Below are 22901 nucleotides of genomic sequence, written 5' to 3'. Positions count from 1 at the left end.
TGCGTCGGGTTGCTGTCCTCGAGGAACTCTTGTGACACAAGTTCGATTCCTCTCAGCATCTAAGAAATTTAGCGGCTCTTTTTCATCATTGTAGAGCAGCACGTTCCCAGTGCGCACTAGTTACCCCAGTTGGCATCAAAAAGGTTCATTGTAGTCTGGCAAATACCATATTTACTCTATTCTAATGTGCCCTTGATAGTAATACGCACCCATTTTGAGTGGCAAATTAAAAAAAGAAAAAAAGCAAGAAAACAAAAACACCCTCGATTGTAACATGCACACGATTGCAATGACCTAAAAAAGATGAGAAATCCTTTACAATACCACACACCTTATGTTTTCATACAGACATACAACTTCCTTTCATTTGGTAAGACAAAGATTTACTCCCAATGCACTAAAGTTGCGATGAATAACAAATTATGCAGTTTCACCCAAAAGGCAAAGCATCAATTGCGATAGCAAATTAGTAGACAACTATACGAAGTGAGGATAGTAGTTTTATCGGCCATATAAACTTGTAAACATTTGCTTTCTAACTAAATTAACAAGCATGGTGCAAAGCGCACACAACCAAACATGAACGCGTCTCAATCTATAACCGTGGAAACTCTATCAAAATGCTGGATTGAAGAAGTGTGGTAGCAGGAGTGAGCAAATTGGCCTTCATGCTGCATCTCGTTTCAGCACAAACAGCGCAGTGTGGCTAGACACGTAGACTCTGACCCCATCACAGGTCGCCTTCAAGGTAGGGCCCGTGCGGCCGCGCTGTATACAACAGCCTCCAAAGTAGAATGCCTCTCCTTCTCTTTGTGCCAGTCCCACACACAAGTTTCGGCTACTCCGACTGCTTGTGTTGCAGCCCAATTTCCATTTGTCTTCGCATGCATGATCACCTTCTTTTTAATTTCGCCATCATGGTGAACTCTGCGTGTCTTCGTAGTAGGCACTTCCATGCTGATAGAGCAAATGCAGGTAATGGGAAGATTGATGGTGGACTAACATAAACACACATACTGTAGCACATGGAAGAAGCTACGGCAACCAGGCCTGAAGCGTGTACACACACACATACTACAGTCAAACTCGGCTATATCGAACTTGCAAAAAAACGCCTATCAGTTTGATATAGGGCATAATTCGATATAAGCATACTAAAGAATTGGACATCATAAAAGCATGCACCATTCATAAAACCACTTTATTGATACAACTAGCTTAGTTTTTCATGAAATAGTCCTGTATTTTCTTCTGCTTGGGCAATTTCGCTGCCTGCGATGCACGCACTTCTCCACATTGTCCAAAGAGTCGGAGCAGCTGAGGCCGCAACCTTCCACATTCGCGCCGTAGCACCGGACTAATGCGAGTGCACTAATCACCTCTGAGGATGTGGGCAAAGGACCATCATTGCTTTCCCCATTGTGTCCACTTACACTTGTACTCGGTACGATGTCGGCAATGTAGTCTTCATTTTCGGGCTGTCCCGTGGTTGCGACACCATCGTCTGCACTCACAAACTCGTCGACTGTTGATCGTCAACAGTTTCCAGAAATTCTGACTGCTCTCCCCAAACTTTGGCAACACCGGCAACAGCTTCGTCGCACCCATCAGAATTTACAGTGACCACCGAGCATGCGGAAGCCAGCACGTCTGAAGCAATTTTGGATGAACCACTTGTACACGGCTCTGCGTATGTGTCAGGTGCCACGGGCACTGGGTCGAGAGTTTGTCCGCTTTAGCCCTAACTCCCCATTATTCAAGATCGTGCTGAGTGTGCTCCTCAGAATCTTGCACGCTGCGGGGTCATCCGACTTCTTACTGCGTTCGACCCGATTTATGATTTACCATAAATTCTGCCGCTTCATCACGGCAACACTGCAGCAAGACCCACAAGACCTAAAGACAATGAACCAGAAAGCAGCGAGACAACCTGCACTTGCGCCATCTAGCAGGATGAGGGCAGAAGAGCCTCTGATTGGCTGTCTGAGCAAGCGCTGCGGGCGGGCCAGGATCATTTCTTGCAGGGAGGTGTCAACGGCTTGCCCGACGCAGCACAGTCATGGTAGGGAGAGCAGTTGGATGGAACCTCGTCGCCGAGTTTTTCTGCTGCTGCGAGGGAAAGCCAACCTCTGGGGGCACTTTTGCGCCGCTTATCGTTCGATACATCGGGAGTCGCTGCTATTTTTGTTCGATGTAAGCATAATTTTTGCTATATATACTCATTGTAACTATACCGTGTTCAGAATTTGATCAATATACAGAATAATTCTATGTAAACGGGTTCCATATAGTCGGGTTCGACTGTACAGCATAATGTAGGAAGCTACGGCAGCTAGGCCTGAAGTGTGTATGAGGCAGCTATTTTTAAATGCCGATGGCGATGTGGTAATGCAGATTGAAAGTCAAACACGATTCTAACGTGCATGCAATTTTCGGAGACGTTTTAACGGGAATAAAGTGTGTGTTAGGTTTGAGTAAATACTCGAAAAATACTGTAATGCTCAAAATACTCGAAATTGCCCAGTGGTCGAAGTCGGGGTCAAGGAATTTCTTCACACAATAGTACCAACCCTGTCCCGCATCTCCAGTGACCCACATCAGTGTGAAAGAGGTTGGTTGAAGAGCGGCACGTATGTACACATCACCACATCCTTAGTGACAGTGACCCAAGTTAGTCGGATGATCGCTTTCAAACCATGTTCCCTCAGCATAGCCGCCTGATACACTACCCACACCTGCCATAGTGGTGTGGTGGCTGTGACGTTGTGCTACTAATCCTGAGTGCGCGATATCAAATCCTGGCAACATCAGCCACATTTACGTGGGGCAAAATGCAAAAATGGCTATGTATTGTGCATTGGGTGCACACACACGGCCCTAGTTGCTCAAACGTAGGGGGTAAAAATTAACCCAGAGTCTCCCCCACTATGCCATGCCTGGTTTTGGCATGTAAAACCTCAGAATTTCATTTAATGCACTACCCACTCAGCCACAGACTTCTCAGTGCCCCTAGTTGGCAGGAAAACGATTAGGTACAAACATACCGACAAACATACACAGACATCAGTGGCACATCGGTCATGCTCTACAATAGGGAGGCACGTTTCTTAGTATGTTTAGGTAAGCCACGCCATTGGTTTTTTCTGATTATGCTGCTGATACCCTGAAGCGCCTGCGCTGGCATTGTGTGATATATAAGTGTTTTTTTCTCGAATAAACCTCAGTTGTTAGTTTGCGCCTGTCCTGTCTTCTTTCATGTGATTGTCTAGTAAGCGCAACCAATGTTCCCAATTACAATGAACCAACTTGCCCAACAACGCATCCTGCTCAAATACACAGACAGACCCCAGTAAGTGCGTGAAGTACCCTAATAATGCCAACACATTAAAACAATTTCAATTTAATGCTGCTTATGGTGAACAGGTTAGAATGTGTGTAAAATCATTCCTTTTTAGAATGCTGTATACTTCTACATCACTGTAAATGTCAAACTTTATCGTGCCATTCTCTTATTACAGGCTGTTGCTGCAATAATGGCATTGTGTATAGCAGATGCCACCAGACCCTTATCTTTAGGGGTCCTGGTGACACAGTGCTACCAGCACGTATACATTTTAGTATAGCTTCAATTTGAAGCATATTTTTTATGTTCATAGCACACCTCACAATTCATTTTCACAATTTTAATACATAAATATTTTATGTACTTTACAGTGAATGTTTTTAGGTCTCTGTACAGCCATGTTACATGTACTGTTACCAATTCATAGCTGCATTCACAACTCATGACCACTTGTTTGGGACTGTTTGGCCAGACCTAGCCTTTGCAACTCTAAACCCTACTTATCAAACAATCAACATTTATATAGTGGATCTGCATTCAGCTTCTTCAGTTTCGCTTCAGTAGTATTGATACGTTCCAGTACCACTTATTTCTGCCTAGGGACATTTTCGTCAGTGGCCACTTTTGCAACTTTGCACTTTCGCCGCTTTGCGTTTTAGCAACAGTGCAAACCGACACTTTTGAAACAACTACTAGCTACTGCATTGGGCTGGAGATGCATTCAGGGATTACATCATCCATCCTGTGTTTTCTGCAGTGGATTTATGAGCAACTCTCCTCCTCATTCTCTTGTGATGGACTGCCTGAGAAGTCAGACGAAGCGTTTCGTCATTGCCTGTTCAGCTACTCTAACTGGCACCTCCTTCTCAACCAAGGTTTCGTTTGCTGATCTAAATAGAAGGAAGCAAAATTCACAAACGCTTACCGCTGGAAAATGGTAGCTGCTAACCGAATGAAGTAAAGGGCAGAGTGACCGGAGTCCATTCTGCTGATTAACACTTTCTGGCCCTTTCTGAAAATTAACAAATATTGTTATGGCACTTGTATTTCATGTGTTCCATTTCTTCTCCTTGAATGCTGACTTGGTTTTATGTCTTTTGTTGCAGCAGTCACAGCCCTTGGACCTCTGGCGGACCCCACCTGCAGGCAGGGCTCCTCCAGATACTGTGCAACAAAACAGTGAGTACTGCACTGTGACATGCTAAAAGAAAAGCTCTCTTGTTTTTAAAGAATATGGTATTTACTTGCGCAATAGATACGACTCCCTATTCGGGCGATAGAAATTGGTCAGTTTTTTCCTCGCATAAGGATCGCACCCCTAACTTGACATTGAGTATCATTGAAACTGGAATACAGGTAGAGATCTTTTTTGACTGAAAAATTTGTGGTAGAGTGCCTGAGTGTCTTATACGTCGATCTTTGGCGCAATTTAGATTGTCATCTGGCCACTATGGTACAAGGAAAATTAAGAGAAAGTGTCACCAAGGACCATGCACAAACTTCTGAAAATTTGTGCAAATGTTCATTATTACTGCCTTAATGCACAAAATTACAGTGAAACCTCATTCCTACGAACACCACATTAATAAACTTTTCAGAAATCCCCTGCTGACTGCTTGTACAGGGTCTCTACCAACTGGAAAAACCGGAATTCTCACGGATTTTGAGTAGTCTGGAAATACTTAGGGAAAACTCTGGGAAATGGTGCTTCTATTAGGGAAAATTAGCTGTAATATTATTGAAAGGGAACGAAAGTCGCGGGAATTGTCTTTAATGCCGTGTTGTGGGCTGGAGGAGTTGCCAGGTGTACAGTCAACTGCCGACTTTCCAGATGCCCAATAATTCGGACGGCTTCGCGACACCATCACGTGTACTCCATAGAACGTCTTTGAAAAGGTATCTGAAATTTTGGACACAAGAGCCCTTGCTCACCGAGCGCACATTGCTCACCGAGCGCACCCTATGAAATCCTTAGGCGCAAGTCTTCTCCCATTCTCTTGGCCACTTTTCGGCATTCAAGAAACCACGGTTTTCTGGCATCGCAAAGCGTCGGGAAAACTTTATTTTCCTGTGGATTCTATCATGGGGAACACCAGCAATGTAATTGCAACTGAGATTAATGGTCCAGGCTCGCTGCACCATGGAGTTTGACAGCTTCTGATGGCTCCACAGTATACAGCTGGGAGCACTCAGCACTGATTTGGTACTTTTGGGGCCTGTTTGGTGCCAGCGCAAGACAAAGTCGTCGACGGTATTAATTTGACACTGCGTGAGCGAAAGGGTCGCCGCTACTCGACGGCGTTGATGCCTCCGTTTGCCACTTCTCTCCTAAGTGGGTCAAGTTCTTCATGCACTTCGAATAATGCGGCTTAAAATGTGTATGTTTGGTTTGGAACTATAAGAAATTTCGAATGAAGCAATTTCTTTATAACAAGGGATTACTGTAGTTCAGGTGTTGCCTTGAGCTAGAAACAGTGTGCTTTAGAAGCGATATGGAGCGACCTTGTTGTCAGTAGTTTTCTCTGCATCAGCATCTGTTTGGCGTGTGTCACGCTTACTATATGGTGCTTCACTGGGGCGTGGCGGCGAAATCTACGGAAAATAGCAACAGCACGGGCAGAGCCAGCAGCGCCGTTATCGTGGATAGCTCATATGTTGACAACCTATGAACTCGTGGGTTGATGGGTGAAATGGTTAATTTTGCCGTTTTCACTAAAGTTATTTCTCAGAGTAACGAACAATTTACTGTCGTTCCCTGAGGTTTGTTATATCGAGATTTCACTGTAACAGGCGTTGGCTAGACTTCAGTGCTGAATTCGTAAAAAAAGTGATAGAATATGCACAAAAGAACGGGAGCATGGCGGCACTGCAGCGTTTGGTTTCAGCGAACGGAAAGTGAAATGGTGCAACTGACGACTTTCACTGAAAGCTTCATTCTGTGACTGCTACACTGTTCATACTGGACTTGAAGACATGATGGTGAAATTTGTTCCCAAGAATTGTGCAAGTTTCCCAATAATGGCACAATAAATTTGGTGCAAAAGCAGTTGAATTCACTCGTAAGTGCGCAGCTGCAAAAAGCCTGAATTTCTGCTGTAGGAATGGCGGTGGAACAACCACTCTCTACTGGAACAATTCGGCTGCGCTGACTCATTGGCCGCTGCACTCTGCGATGTCAGGATTGGGGGCTCAATCCCATCGTCCGTGGTCCTTTGCCAAGATTGGAGTACGGCATGAATTCGAAGGTGGCTGGCCCATGCCGTCGTCCAACTTATTTACGCTGAGATCGTTGATGAAGTGAAGAACTGCTTCTCATCGAGAACGAGGAAAAGGGTTTATTTACAGAAATTAAATCAGTCTAACATGACTGCTTGAGAAAAAGAGTATCAGTCCAACATGACTGCATGAGAGAAGTGACTCAGTCTAACATGACTGCTCAAGAGAAGTGTCCTCAGCATTCGCACAACCACAGTTTTTATACACTCGATCCGCCGGTCCTACGACGCGGCGACTGTTCGTTTACTCATCACCACCTCGCCGCTGCTCTGCTGATCAGTTTACAGACACAAAGGCACACACATTCCGAAGCCCAAGCGACGGCGTTGAAGGGGGTGCCGTTCCGGAAAGTATGGACGCCGATCGAGGGTCGCTCGTTGTTTTGCGTCTGCCGAAACGTGAGAAGCGCAAAAATACGTCGTTCCCGCGGCAGCTTGTCCAGGCATGTCAAATCAGCTCCGCGTTGGGGAACTCTGGAATCATTGTCCACACACCGAACTCGTCCCGTCACAATGTCGATGGGGCTGGAGGAAGGAAGCGGGTTTTCAGCACAAAGGCCGCTTCTTCGAACGCCTCCTAGCTGCAGTGACGGAGAGGGAGCGGAATGCGCGTCTTGCACCCCTTGTCGTAATCGGGTGGCAAGGTGGCAATCTTGCTTAGCGGCTCGCCATTCTTAACAGCGAACACAGCATAAGAAACCTGAAATGGCTATTAACAGAAGACCATCAAATCTAGTGAATGGCTCAACAGCCACCGGGGGATCAGCATAATGCCACAAATTAGTATGTGGTGTCCGAATGTGTGTGGTAAGCAGATGCGTTGTAACGAGGCTATACTGTAGTACCCTGGCCTCCACTGTCATTTGTGCGTAGAGCCACAAACACTTGTGCATGCGTGTGTGCATGCATGTATGTTTTGCCATCGTTACTTCACATTTATGTACCTTCTATTCATTCCATTGTATGGTAATGAAATTGTGATACCTTGGTAAATCTCCCTGCCTTTTCTTTCCAGTTTTGCCCTCTTCATTCCACTTACTTGCATTGACTCACTCACTAGGTGCTTAGCTTAGAACTATCTCATCCATATCATTACTAATATGGATGATATAGTTCAAGTGTCTGAGGAGTTCTATAGAGATTTATACAGTACCAGTGGCACCCACGACGATAATGGAAGAGAAAATAGCCTAGAGGAATTCAAAATCCTACAGGTAACGCCAGAAGTAAAGAAAGCCTTGGGAGATATGCAAAGGGGGAAGGCAGCTGGGGAGGATCAGGTAACAGCAGATTTGTTGAAGGATGGTGAGCAGATTGTTCTAGAGAAACTGGCCACCCTGTATACGCAATGCCTCATGACCTCGAGCGTACCGGAATCTTGGAAGAACGCTAACATAATCCTAATCCATAAGAAAGGGGACGCCAAAGACTTGAAAAATTATAGACCGATCAGCTTACTGTCAGTTGCCTACAAACTATTTACTAAGGTAATCGCAAATAGAATCAGGAGCAGAGGGTGTATCAAAATAAACATTTATCAAAAATATATAAAAGAGTGATCAGATGTAAGTATAACCTCTGGCACGTCTTTATACTTTCAGGATTACCTATGCGACCGCAACAGCAACCACATCAGCCTCAGCACCAACAACAGCAGCAGCAGCATCATCAGCAACAGCAGCCACACCCCCATAGCCAGTATGGAAACATGTTTCCCCCTGGAGCCCCGATGCATCACCAGCACCAACAGCAGCAGCAGCAGCAGCAGCACCATCAACAACAGCAACACAGTCAACAGCCGCAACACAATCAACAGCTACAGCACCATCAACAGCCGCAGCAGCAGCCAAGTTCTCCACTTGGCAGCGGAGGCCATCAATTCCAGACTGGTCCTGCATACCAAGGCGCATCCTTGTCAAGGGTGGCTGGAGGTCCACCCCATATGGCACACCATCCACAGGGACCAAACATTTTGGTACGAGCTTTTTGTGCTTGTAGTAAGCACACATTATGGGCTATTTCGGGTTCAGTTTGATTTACCACTGCCACCTCAATGCACTAGGCTGTCAAGCAGTGTCTCTTTTATAGCCACAGCACAAGTGGTGCTGTGACCATGTCTCCGGGACAGTTTTGCAGTTGCAGACTTGCCCTGAGCACTGTTGGTAATGTGGTCATGCTACTTTCAGACTACTAGTAGCCTAGCATGGTAGCATGTCATTGCTTCTAGTAAAATTGTCTGCAGATTCGACCTTCTTTCTTTCTTTTTTCTCCAACTACTTTTGCCACTGGGTTTGTTCAGATAAGGATAAGACTAATGGGAGTCCAGAGTATTTTCAGTTTACAGCGAAATTTTTGAGGTGGAAAATCTCTCTAGAAAGAAATCAACCTTCGTTTTGCAGAACCTAGCCTGAATTTCGTGAAAAAAATTCTTGTTTCACTAAAGGGTGGCAAAAAGTGTTTTAACAATTTGCAGATTTTACAAAATGGAAAACCCATCTCTGTAAAATTAATGAACTGTACCTCACCAAATTTTTTTGTAAATCTACACCAATACATAGTAACATTGGCCCACGGGAAATTACAGTAGAATCTCGATGATACGATCACGGCTGATACGAATTTCTGGATGATACGAATTTTTCTGTGGTCCCGGCCGAGCCCCATTACTTTGCAAGTGTTAGAGAATGGTTGTTACGAATCAATTTTCGACCCGCGTCGGTTGATACGAAAATTACCGAAGACATTGGAAATTTGAAAGTGTGCTTGGCGAAAGCCAGACGCTGCTGCCGTCTGCGCTCCAATTCATTCGCTTTGGTGTTCGGCGATATCGCCTGTCGCTGCTGCCGCTTTCGTTCTGCTTCCCTGCCTTTGGTACCCGGCGATCTAATCAGTCAGTCGCTGTTGGCGTTTCTTTTCTGCCTCCCTTGCTTTCGCATCTGGTGACATGTTCATTCGTGGCATGCGCATTCGCTCCTTGTTCTTCTGGCGTTTGGTGTTGGGGAAATCCAGCGTCCGCTGGTGCCTCCCCGAACTGCATGGCGCGCAACACTGGCCTCTCACTCGACTGCAACGAAACGGCTGGCGAAGGAGCGGCGGTGCCACCGCCGACGCGCGCGCGCCCGTTCTACCGCTACTGTGTGACGTCACGGTTGCTATGCGCAGCTGCGCCCCTGACCGCCGCGCCGGTTGCTAAGGAGAGGAGGAGGTTGCGCCGCTGCGCGGAGGAGAGACCACAGTTGGCACCTGTTGGCACGATTCCAGCGCACGGATGGACGCGACCGCGAGCATGAGTCCCACCGATGGCAGTGAAAGAGAACAGCGCGCAGTTACGCGATTTCTCCCTCTCTCTTTTGGTGCGGAGGCGCGGACGCGGCGCCAGACAGCGCGGAGGCCGCGACTGGGCGCGAAAAGTTTGAAGCGGTGGCACTTGTGTTGCTTTTGTGCTTTTCTTCATTTTCCGCGTGCCATTGGACGGAGCGGCTGCTGTGCTTCGGGCCGCGTTCTTTGTGTTAGACGTGGGCGACGGCGAAGGACCCACCACCGGCGGCTGAAACGCTGCATGCGCGCTATGTTCCGAGGCGTGCGCGAACGAAATCAGCAACGACACGTGCACGCGTTTTTATGGATTTGAACAGTCTGCTAATTGACCTGACAAAGAAAAAGAGGCAGAGGACATTAGAGAATTTTCTACAAGAAATAAATCCTTTTTACGTACTTGTGTCTGAGTGAGTTCACCTCTGACTCTTGATTTAGCTAGTTTTAATTGTTTCGATGATACGAATTTCGGCTAATACGAATATTTTTCGTGACCCCGTGAGATTCGTATCATCGAGATTCCACTGTATGTTGATGTCACCCAGAGTATGTTTTTGAAAAAGTGCCAAACCTTAGTTTGTGTTTGTGTGTGTTTAAAGGGCCATTGTAGCTAAGGTGATAAAGCTGAAAAATGTCTGACAAACTTCAAAAGGTTTCTCACAAAATAAAAAGAAAAAGTACGCAACTACACCAGATATTTATTTCATCATAAAATCCCAAAAATGTCAAAATAACAGAAATGAGCAATTTAGAAAGGTTCTAAAGAAATAATCACCATATTTTATGACAATATTATAGAATACCAACCAAGGACTGGTAAATCCAGTGTTGTAAAAACATGTTGCATTATATTGTTTTAAGTGAGAAAATTTAGCCTATCTGAAGACTCATGTATAGTCATCCCAACGATGTGTCTCGTTCTAATAACAAAATAAATATCACCCTCACATTGAATTCTGAACTCATTTCTTTTGTTGTAATAAAGAATTACAGATTGTGTCTTTTTTGCCGCTTTTTACCCATCTAGCAAAAAAATTTTGGCGAGGTTCCAATATATCAATTTTATAGTGACAGGCCTTTGAATTTGTAAAATCTGCAAGTCATTAAAACGCTCTCTTTCACTTTTAGTGAAATAAGAATTTTTTTCACGAAATTTATGCTAAGTTCTGCAGAACAAAGGTTGATTCCTTTTATCAAGACATATTTCCCTGCCTCATAAAAATCTCTCTGTGAACTAAAAATAGTCAGGACTCCCCTCCGCCAGTCTGTCCTGTCTGAACACGCCTTGCTTTGAAAACAGAATGAAAAGAACTTCTGCCACTCACAGGGTATTGACAATGCTATGTAACGAGCTGTGGCACTTTAGAACATGAATATGTACTCATTTGGGTCATGAGAAATATGCATTGAGGAGTCCCTTGTCTAGCGAAAGATTGTAATCACCTACTGAATAGGCACATTATCTGTTAGGTGTTGTTTATAAATGCCCAGTAAGCAAGTTAGATAATTAGTGATTAATTACCAGCCCTGCAGTTTTGCCAAGCTTGCTTCAGTAGTCTATACTACTCACAATCAATCTAGCCAAAGTGAAAAAAATTTCAGTGAAGTTGGCCTTTAACAGATTGCTGTGAAACCCAGTACAGTCTACACTCATTACAATGGACCCGCATACAACAGACTTTCAGATATAACAGACCATTTTTCAGCCTTAGCTCGTTCTGCCTATTTTATTAATGCAATGAAGTTTGCTTTCAACTGACCGCGCTACAACGGACTATCGGCTACAGCAGGCGAAATTAGGGGCAATTCTTGTCAAAATCGAGCATATAAAATGGACTTTTGCCATGTCGACACAATCTGGCAACTGACTTGCGAGGGTCAGCCAATGATCGCGGCTCAGTATATTGCACGTGAGGGAGGGTGGAAAGCGGGGTGGACGCGCACCGGCGCACCGCCGGCTGTGCAGGCGCCGTATCTTGAAAGCGATCTGCGATGTAGATAAAGTGTGCGCCCACACGGGCCTGATCTTCAAAGCGATCTGCGACATGGACAAAGTACGCCCGGTGCCGGTAGCTTCATATGTGCTGTGCTTTCGACGTTTAGTTTGCGTTGAAGTGAGAGACAGCACGAAAGTAAATTCGCTTGCTGCTGCTGCCACGCTTATCTTGCTTAATTTGCTATCGCAATCAATGCTTTGCCTTTCGGGTGAAATTGCAACATTTTTGTTTGTTTTTTACTTTGGACATTCGTCACTCACTCTTTGCAATAAATTTGTTAGACATCACACCGAAAGTTTCGAAAGTGAGGCGTCTTGGATATTACAGACTTCGGATAAAACGGACGTTTTTTGTCAGATTATCAGGGTCCGTTGCAACCAGAGTCGACTGTATTAGTGGAGCCAAAACATTGGTTGCCTTCTTAAACTGTCCTGTTTTAGTGGCACATTTCAGTGGACATAACATTATGGATGACATTCTCTTGCAGGAACAGCAACAGCAGCGGCAGTTCCACCCGCCTCCACCGCCGCAGAACTCAGCTGCAGGAGGTTCGTTTCCTCCCATGCAAGGGGTAGCCCAACCGCGCTATGCAGGTCCAGTGCAGGCAAGCACAGGCTTTGGTGGGCCACCTCGGTTTCAGCAGCCACCACCACGTGAGCCCTTTGGCAAAAGGCCCTGCCCTACCCCACCTGCGGCTGTGCCGCCCAAGGCAGCCCGTCTAGAAGCTCCACGCATGGTAAGGGTCAGGCATGACATGTAGTTTTACTGCAAAGCTTAAAGGGAGTTCCACAACGGTTGTCCTGTACCAGCAGCGCTTGGCAGCATGGTTAGTATCGAATTTCAACTAGAGAAAGGGCATTGGTGAAAACATGCACGCCAACAACGGTGTCGGTAGTGAACCATCACTAAAAACTGTCATCAATGCAGTCTGCATTGTAGCCTTGAAGCAGTCATATAACCAGGCCATCAGAATGTGCAGCCGACACAGTGTACAGCAACCCGAGTCAGATATAAAGGAAAGCAAGTAGTACTGTGCCCAGATATTGAGAAAGTGAAGTGTTTGAAAAAACACATATAGCAAACAAAATGCGTCATATATAGTCAAGAATTTGAAAAAAAAAAAAATCTCAGGTGGATTTCAAGCTGCTTATTAAGCTTTTGGCCTGGTCTCCTATGGCATTGTTGCAAATAAAATTCATTTCAGGACAGTTCAATGACAAGCCAAGCCCTTAGTTTTATTGAAGGTTGTGAGAATTGCCTTTAAAGCTTCACTGTCTTTGATGTACGAGCTGCTAGAGTAGGCGTACATCTGCAAAGATGTTCATCTGATTATGTGTTCTTGCGCGGGCTGTTATTTGAAAAGTGCTTATGCTTTTAAAAGCACCTCGAGCAGCATTGCTGTATTCTGCGAGCAGCCAATTAGGTGCTGGTTATGAATTTGTCAAAAGGGATACTGATTATTGGTTATGCTATCGCCACAATTCACTGGGAAATCATGCCACAGAATGTGTCAAGTATATGCCAACATAGAGGAAATGTAAGAAGACAAATAATCTGCTACAGAAGTCAGGGGTAGTACGGAACATGGAGTTGATTGTGAAAAAAAAAAAGAATCAAAGCAGTCAGTGCATCATGCGGACAAGAAAAATGGGAAGGATGAAGAGATCCAGCCGTTTATGTGTAGTTGAATGTGCCAATGTTTCCAGTCTCCACCAAACATAAAGGAAGGGTAGAGTTGTGAAGTCTACATAAAAGGAATTTCCACGTGAATGGAACAACCGCCTTTAATATTGTTTTTTTTTTCTTTAGACAATGTAAAAAAATGTCCAGTAAACAGAACTGAAAATGGAATTCCAAATGTTGTAAATAATTGCACTCGTCAACTTCTTGCAAGACCCATTGCCCTGGGCATCAGTTTTTTCCGTTCCAGCTATGGTTCATCCCATGTCCATCTCTGTAGTTCTTTTTTTTTATTTCTTTTTTAAGGCGACAGCCTTAAATCGTTGTTTCTATTTTCTGCATCGGAGGCGTGCGAGGGCCAGTCGTGCCAACTTTTCCCCTTGTTGCCCCTCGTTTTCTGTGTCCGCGCTGCAGCGCATCGTTGGTTGATTTCGGAAGAGCGAGAAAAGAGTCTTGTCCATTCCTATAAAGGCAACCACCTGTGAAAAGCAACAATGCATGGTTATGCTTGCCGTGACAGCTGACGGCCGAAAAAAGGCTGTATTCACATCCGCACCCAAGAAAAAAGCTGGATGAATGAAGAACTGATGAACGACTGGCTCGACACTGTCTGGGGTAAGCGACCAGGGGCATTACAGCGACTGCCATGGCTGTTGGTGCTCGATAGTTTCTAAGGCCATCTCGTGAACAGCGTGAAGGAGATGTTGTGGGACATTAGGACCAACCTGGCTATTATCCCGGGTGGACTAACATTTGTTTTGAAGCATTTGGATGTCTCCATAAATAAACCCTTCAAGGACTACTTTTGCAAGGTGTACGTGGAATGGATGGCCAGGGGAGAGCATGGGCTCCATCCCACTGGCAGAATAAAGAGACCGCCACTAGAGACGGCCTGCGAGTGAATACTCGCAGCGTGGGACCAGGTTTCTCCCAGTATTGTTGACAAGAGCTTCAAGACGACGGAATACGCTCGACGCAATCAAGGACGATGCACTTTGGGAGGGCGGCAACAGCGGCCGCGACGATGATTCCCAGTGTAGTGCATAAACATTACGTGACATTAAGGTTGTGACCTATGCGGTCCATAAACAAACCTTGCAAAAGATGACATGTTGGATTGTTGAAAACAAGGAAAATTGTATATATTGCATTTGCTTTAACAGCATTTAGCTGACCGCTTTACAAAAAACTTCACTTCGCACAGATTCCAACATGTGCACTGAACCTGCAGTTTTTTTTTGCTTATTAATGTTTTCGTTACTGCATGGCCACCATATATTGTAGATTTCAGAACAGAGTTCAATGAATTAATTTGTTGCAACATATATATATATTTTTTAATGCGCGCATCACTGCAAGTACAACACCAGAATTTGATACAAACACGCACACTATAGGACGCGAACAAATGCTCAGGACAAACTCCAGAATGTTTGGATATGGAAACATATGAAAGTGAAGTTCCATGGTGTTTAATCAGAGGGAGAAGGGAAACTTTGTGTTCATGAAACAAGATCGCACTGATAAGCTTAGAGATATAGTCATTGCTTAATGCTTTGAAAATAAGTATTTATAGCTTACTGTCGACATTGAAGCAGCCTTTTGACAGCAAGAAACGGAATCAATTTTTCCAGCTTTGAGCATTGAATTACAGGCAATTCAAGCAACATAAAATTCTCCAAATAGAATCTGTTTAGGAATACCAGATAGGAGTGAACATTGATGCTTTCCTTTGTACTTTCTTTGGCTGAGTAACCTAGTTTGAAATGAATCCCATTAGCATGTCCTAACAAAATTGATCTTTGATACCAGTTAAATAACTGACTAGCTTAAGAAATCTGTATGATTGCTATAAATTACAGCAAAGGAACTATAACATCTAATAAATAGCCTTAAGGGGGGACGCGGGTTTCAAAAGTCGAAAAATCGCGAAAAAACCGATTTTTCAAAAAGTATATATTTCGGCTATACGTGTTGTAAACTACCTTTCCTGTAATTATTAACGCCTAATTCACCGTGGAAATGCTTCTAATTCGATATACAACAGGCCACGGCAGCCCCCGAGCCGCGAGCGAACGGCGAAAATAACCAAACATCGCGCGCGCGCCATTTCCATGCCGCTGAACCGAGCGCCGCCATCTTGGTCTTGTTTTGCTTGTGAATGCTTGCCCTTTCCCGTGTTGCCTTCGCCGGCGGCGGCCGCGGCATGGTAGAAGCATGGCTTGCACGAGATTGGAGGCCTCGAAGCAGTGTTTGAGGTTCCCGCGTCTCGAATTCGAGCTGTGATTGGACGAAGCGCGCGCTCCTGGAGAACGCGGGGGAGAGCGTGGCTGCTATTGGCTGCTGGGCACGCTGACACGTGGTCTCTCCCCCGGCGCGTCGTCTGCCGCTGCTCGCTCCGTTGATGGCGTTCTTTGAGCGCTCGCTTTACTCTTCACCATTTTCGAGATCGCTGTCTTCGCTACCGTAGGGATTCTTGTGGCGTGTTTTGAACGGTTTTGTGCACCCTACGGATCGTCGCGCGTCCGTTCACGATGGTCCCTAAGCGGAAATTCAAAACGCAACATGCGTTCGGTGCGCGGCGTCGTTCTATGAATGCCGTCCGCATGGCGAAGTTGTCAAAGCACGTTGCCGGCGATTGCGGAGACGCTTCCTGCAGTGCTGCCTCTGCTACACCGCTAGAAGAAGTCTGCGTTGCCACTTCCAGTGCCGTACCTTCCGAGTCAGCAATGCAAGGAGACGGCGTTGCAAGTGTGCCTGCTGTCCTGACCGCATCAACCTCGGCGATCGCGGCACCCTCTCTCGCGTCTGTCGCCGTGAGCAAAGACGCATCGTCGACCGTGCGCGTGAAAACGCACTTTCTGACGCTGGAGGAGATAGAGGCGGCGGAGGCACAACGTAATGCTGTGAAAAACAAACTTGGTGCCACGCCCGCGACGCTACGAAAATTTCAAGCGATGTCGCCCGATCCCGCACCTGCCACTGCTACTACCGTAGATGAGGTATTTTGCCTTGTGCAAATGTGTGTGGTCAAGCGAGGTCAAGCGAAGACTGAGAGGCGGCAGAGAAAGAAAGCCTGCAAAGACACCGCAAACTATTCTGCAGGGTCATTTTAGACCCAAAAATGTTGTGTCAAAACTTCAAGGGCCGTTTTCTCGAAATGAATTTTTTTCCTGGTGTGGCTGCTTATGCAAGCAGTATCTCTGGAACCGCTAATCAGATTCCCACCAGGTTTTTTTTATTGTGTGCCTGAATAAATTTATGAGGGCAAGACAGGCCCACTTTTTCAAGTTATTGAGTCTGGAATTTATTATAAGCAATCAAAATTAGGCTAATGCAAGTCCAATTAGTAACACTAAATTCAATGTTGTGCTAAAACTTTTCAGCAAGGAAATTAAAAAAAAGGGCTCTGTCTTGCCCTGTGGTACCTATTCAGGAATCTTCATATTGAATTTGACAGTGCTAACACATTTTGCAAGTTCTCCAGGCATGTCATAAGGAACCTATGTGAACCATTCTGATATACTCCTGTAACTTGAGTACCAGTGTACGTAGCTCCATGAAACTTTGTAGTTATTCATATGTCTATGCCATGAGTGTACCCTGAAAATTTCATTCAGTTATCTCAAGAAACAAAAAAGTTGGTGTTCGAAGGTAGCCTCCTCCCTTAATAACATAATAATAATTATTAATATTTCCACAAGACAGGCTAACTATGAGCAGTGTGCAGAGCTGAGCAGAATGGTGAAAAACCCTACGGCTAATGCGTCTACTGTTGACCTAAATTCCTGCATTATTCATAGCATGTATTGATATGATCTTCTTGTTAGAGGTTCACATTATACATTATACTTTATTGATGAAACTAGCTTAGTTTCACATAGAATAGTCCTGCATTTTCTTCTGCTTGGGCAATTTCGCTGCCTGCGACGTACGCACTTCGCCACCTTCCGCATTCGCGCGGAAACATCGGACTAGTGCGAGTGCACCAATCACTTCGGAGAATGTGGGAAACGTACCATTGTTGCTTTCCTCATTGTGCCCACTTTCACTTGTGCTCGGTACAATGTCGGCAGTGTAGTTTTCGTTTTCGGGCTCTCCCATGGTCGCGACACCATCATCTGCACTCCCAAACTCGTACACCGTTGATTCGTCAACAGCTCTGGAAATGCCCGCCACCGCAAGTGAAAGACAACTTCTGGGGGCACCTTTCTGCTGCTTGACGTTCGATATATCGGGAGTCACTGCTATTTTTGTCCGATGTAAGCGTAATTTTTGCTATATATACTCATTGTAACTATACCGTGTCCAGAAATTGTTAGATATATAGAATAATTCTATGCAAACGGGTTCGATATAGTCGGGTTCCACGCTACTAACAGCGTGAGACGCAGGAAAACTAAGTGGACGACAGGCGTGTCTTTTGGAATGTTATGATGCTACGTACAGGTTTCTACACAAATGACGGTAGCTGCTCAAAAAAATTGCTGCTGTGCCTTTAGAAACATTTAGAGAGGGCTTCTATATATATTCACAGGACATGCACCACGATGGACGAACCAGGCTAGCATTAAGATTGAATTTCACAACACAATTTCCATTCCACATTCAGTAATCACACATATATCATTAGCGGCTTCGCTCAGGGGGAGACATAGGCTTTCAGGTTGGTTGTTGGTTGGTTTCAGGCTTGTTGCATTTGGTACAAGAATGTAGCTAGGAACGGAAATTGCTGTGTCATCACAAGCAATATACACACATTTCTCCAAAAGCTGACATTGTGCACGAGCAGCACGAGGTTCTCGTTGGGCTGGCACGACGACTTCGCTGCATATGAGGTGAGGGTAGCTACATGAACTTGTAGGTAGGTCATCTTGTAGGTTGTTGTAGCGCCAGCAGAACGACATGGACATAGAAGAAACATGAGACACCGCTGAACAGCTGCAAACAGCTGTTGTTTACGTGCACTGTGCCTTATAGCACTGAACTTAAGAAACTACCATTGCACACTCCAAAACAAATTTAAACTTCAAAGCATTTTTGAATTACGAAAGAAGTGTGTTATTTGCTCCTAATAAAGGCAGGTCAATAATCTTATACTGTACATGTTTTCTTCGTTACATTAAAAGAATTATGCGGCGTGGGCTACAAAACCTGGCAGTTAGCAACCCTGGGCGTCGCACCAGTCGCATTGTTGAAATTTTTATCATGGGAAATAGGCCCTCTAAAGATCGCATTGTGATGTATGTGACCCCAATTTTCGCCTTTTCAGTCACAACATGTGAAACAGCCTTAACGCGACAATTGGAACAGCAGTGTTTCCTGCCTACTGTGTCCCGGCACACACACTTTGATGCCATTTTTGCCTCACAAGCTTTTCATGTGAAATCATTTTTGTCCCGCCTACAATTTTATAGCTTATCGATTCATTTATTAGACATGCGCGTAGTGCGCGCCGATGGACGTGCCACCGGTGCTGGCCTTGCGCAGAACACACGGGAGGACCCAGCTCCGCGCCGTAGTTTGTTGTGTAGTTGATAGTGCTTCTCTGTCTTATTCAGGATTTCAGAGCAAAATAGGCAACACCCTTCACATGTGTGGGGTGGCCAAAGCTTCAAGGAATGTCCAAGAAGAATTGTTGCACGGTGGGGGGCTCAAATAGCAGCGAAAACGTGCAGGCGATACGGTTCTAATCATTCCCCGCAAAGCCTCGTCAGCGGGAGAAACGGTAGCAATGGATCGTCGCTTCGGCGGGAAATTTCTCTTTCTCGTCCTTTCCTTTGTCGCTTTGGTGTTTTTTTTCCACTCGATCGTTGTTAGACGCGTGAGCTACGAAGTTCGTCTGCAGTACAGCATGCGGTTTAAAGGCATTTCGCTAAAGTTCGAAATGCCTTTTGCCACTTATATTGTTTTCCGCTTCTTTACCGCATTGGGCTAGCTAGGTAGCATGACTGCACGAGTGCATTGTGTTGTATGTTAAAGCTACAGAAGTTTGCAAGAACTGAAATTGTTAGTTTTATGTTGCCCGGTAAATCGTCGCACACTTCATGTTTTTACATCAATTTTATGCGTGGCTTCGCACATGTTTAACTGTTGCTAGTTGCTTCATGCATAACTCTTGTTGATTCTTTTGAGCTGCGAGGTTTTCACCCTGCCTCGTTTGTAAAGGCTATTAATCACACTGTCTTATCGGTATGATACCAAACAAGCGCTTCTTTAACAGCTTTATTCTTTTCGCCCTAGGGCATCTTAGATATTGTGGTTTTTTGGGAAATGTGTTTAGAAAATAGGTAGTTCAGGGTGAAAATTGCTAATAGTTGCTGCATATGGCATATGGTATTATTGTTCCATTTATCACTGAAATGTTCTCGTCACGTTTGGGGATTCATGATTGGATCAGTTTCGAGGCTGTCTGAGCAGAGTGTGTCGCTTGGGCGCAGCTGACCCTGTGCAATTAGGTTACAGGTTATCTATTGCTCTGTAAAGGTACTCAGTTTAATTTTTTTTTGACATAGGCTAATAAAAAGCTGACTATTTCATATTTTGCTATGCTACAGCCTCGAAAGCCAAACCAGGGTCCCCCTGCCCGCACAGTGAACAATGCCAACATCAAGGAAGTGCCAATCTTGGATTACCTGCCACCACCTGAACCCGAGAAGGCCACACTGCCTCCTGCAATTGAAGAGGTGACCTCCCTGACATTACTCTCGTAGTTTGTTGCCCCCATTACTTATTTTACTTATTTCTGTGTCACTGATTCTACAGAGGCCAGTTGTGTTTACTAGGAGGCATCAGCGCAATAAATGTATTAATAGCCCAGAAGGAAGCATGTTGGATGTTCAGAAGCAGTGCGATGAATCCCGCACCATGTGAATAGCACTAGTAATGCTAATGAAACTGTTCTAAAAACTTGCTTTCCACTTTTGGGCACTCTTACTGTGGCTATGGATTCACTGCTTCACCTAACCAGCCATAAACGAGGTCGAACCACTTTTAGGTTTCACATTTAGCTTTCAGCACTCAAACAAATGACAGAGATCTAAAAAGTGAAGTTTTACTCTCTCATGACATTTTTTTCAACGCACATTCTGAAAACATTGAACGCCTCTCCTCTCCTGGCTCTCTTGTGAAATGGTGGCTTCTTTTCTTTTGTTTAAGGTTGAGTCTCTTGTCACAGACGCTGATTGTATGGAAGTCAGCTAAGGAATAATTTCTCCTAAATGCATCGTTATGCATGCAATGTTGAAGTACATATCAGAGTGTGGGTGTTGCTATGTGATAGGTGAATGCTTCAAACCGTTCTCATTCCACAGAACAGTAACCTTGTGAGGTTTTCGAAGCTGCTAGAACAAAACCCTGAACTGGAAAAAAGGTGTTCAGGACTGTACGAGCTCTTTAAGGGGGGACGTGGCAATAAAAATTTTTTTTTATTATTTATGGGAGAAAATTGACGAAATTTGGCATGTAGGTATGATTTGGTATGCTGATATCACAACTGAAATCAGTTTTGAGCTATCTACTATAGTTCCTGAGTTAGAACACTTGACATCCTCTAATGGTCATGCCCCAAATTAATTAATTAATTACACATAAGTTTGTCAAGATTTTCATACCAGCATGTTCAAAAAAGCCCATTATGTGCAATAAAGCTATTGGTTTATTTTTTAAATGCCGAAATAAGCGCAAAATCTTTTGAACTTTTCTCTGCATGTTGTCTTACTAATGACCTTTGCAAAAAACTTATTATAAATTTTTTTAATGAGGTGCAGATGAAAATGGACAGCTTTATTGCACTCATCAATGTTCCACGATCTAAGTGCAACAAACAGAATGATTCTGTCTTTATTCGTTGTGAAATTGCACTGGGATTACTGAAAGCAACTGCACAAAAAGTGAAAGCTGAGAAAACGAGGCCCAAAGTTTTATTTGCTGGAAACATAAAAATATTTACTTTGGGCACCTAAAACCCGCCTGGAATGTAGTCCTTTGACAGTGAGGACACATTTCCTTTACATTTTGAGATAATTTTTCGCTTCTTTACAGCAGTTTCATGTGCCTTCGTTGCCTTTTTTGATACGTCGTGCATCCTTTTTAGCAGCCCGCCGCAACTGATGACTCGGGAACCACGTCGTTGGCACACTCTCATTCTTTCAAAAGCTTAAATTTCCTCTTTGTTGCAGAGGTAGATGACAGCGCATTCAAAACATCCGCTCTTGTCACCGCTCGTTTCGCAATCTCTTCATTCGTGAGAACTGGAGCTGAAATCCGCAGCTGAATATTTGACGCGACGTCTGCTCTCGCCGATGTCACATTGCCATCACGACCACGCGCGGGTGCGCGTTCACCATCGCACGCGGGCGCGTGGTCACCACAGCCCACGGTCGCGTTATCGCCACCGCACCCGGTCGCGTCGTCGACACAGCCCACGGTCACGGCACGCGGTCGCGTCGTCAGCACTGCACGCAGACGTGCTTTCCCGATCACCCGCGTGCGCCGGTCGCACCTAGTCGACGCGGGCAGCGGCATCCGCTTCTGCGGGTAGTTTTCGCCTTCTGTTCCACGCCTTTCGTCGTTTTCTGTACGCGTGGGCCGTTCGGAACTTGGCTCTTTTGGGGCTCATCACGGAACACGCACGTTAGGGTAGTTTGGCTGCCATGATGAGCAAACACAATGAACGGAACGCACAAGGCGCTACTGCGCCAATGCGCGCGAGTGTGTTTCGCGGGCAATTCAAATGAACAACAACCAATAGGAGCGCTCCATGTTCCCCACGTGACTACTGCGCCCAATCACGATGCCGCTTTTACATCTTTTTCGCTCGCGTTTGCTGGCGTTATTTTTCAGGGGAGAAAAACGGCGCTGCGGCTATCTTGAGCTCCGATCTCTCCTCTTTACGGTGATGCCAAGATGGCGGCGCTGCGTCATCAGATAGCCGAGCTATCCGCGGTGCGACGGCACCTTCCGAGGCCCGATTTTTTCGCAATTTTCGATAACGGCGCTCTAGGAAAATGCTGTTTTCTTGATTTCTACCGCGTATATTGTTATAATATTTCACCACGAGGTAAAAGAAGGTCTGAGGATTGCGAAAAAAAATAAATCGGAAAATCGAAAATTTTGACAATTTTGACCACTTCAATTGCCGCGTCCCCCCTTAAGGGAGGCTTCTTATTATCAGTATGTAAGCAGTGCTTTTTGTGTGAGGCAGCACAAACCTTCAGGTTCAAATCAAGCAGCATTGCTGATTTCTGCGAGCATCCAAACGAGTGCTAGTTATGAATTTGTCTATGGGGT

General features: G+C 45.1%; 1 protein-coding gene across 4 annotated transcripts in view; it reads left to right on the top strand.

Moving 5' to 3' along the window:
* The window catches only part of LOC139054528 (RNA-binding protein 33-like), a 134268-nt gene that overhangs the window by 36311 nt on the left and 75056 nt on the right, over positions 1-22901 (top strand). For 3 of the 4 annotated variants that reach the window (XM_070531628.1, XM_070531627.1, XM_070531625.1), the window contains 4 exons: positions 4450-4522; positions 8220-8593; positions 12418-12666; positions 20168-20296. In XM_070531628.1, the coding sequence (XP_070387729.1) occupies positions 4450-4522; positions 8220-8593; positions 12418-12666; positions 20168-20296 (825 nt within the window). The remainder of the gene's footprint in view (positions 1-4449; positions 4523-8219; positions 8594-12417; positions 12667-20167; positions 20297-22901) is intronic. The other variant, XM_070531626.1, reaches the window with a different exon arrangement.

This window comes from Dermacentor albipictus, chromosome 1 (assembly GCF_038994185.2).
Source record: "Dermacentor albipictus isolate Rhodes 1998 colony chromosome 1, USDA_Dalb.pri_finalv2, whole genome shotgun sequence".
NCBI classification, from domain to species: Eukaryota; Metazoa; Arthropoda; class Arachnida; order Ixodida; family Ixodidae; genus Dermacentor; species Dermacentor albipictus.
The sequence above is the reverse complement of the archived record's forward strand: the minus strand, read 5'-3'. Positions and strand labels throughout refer to the sequence as shown.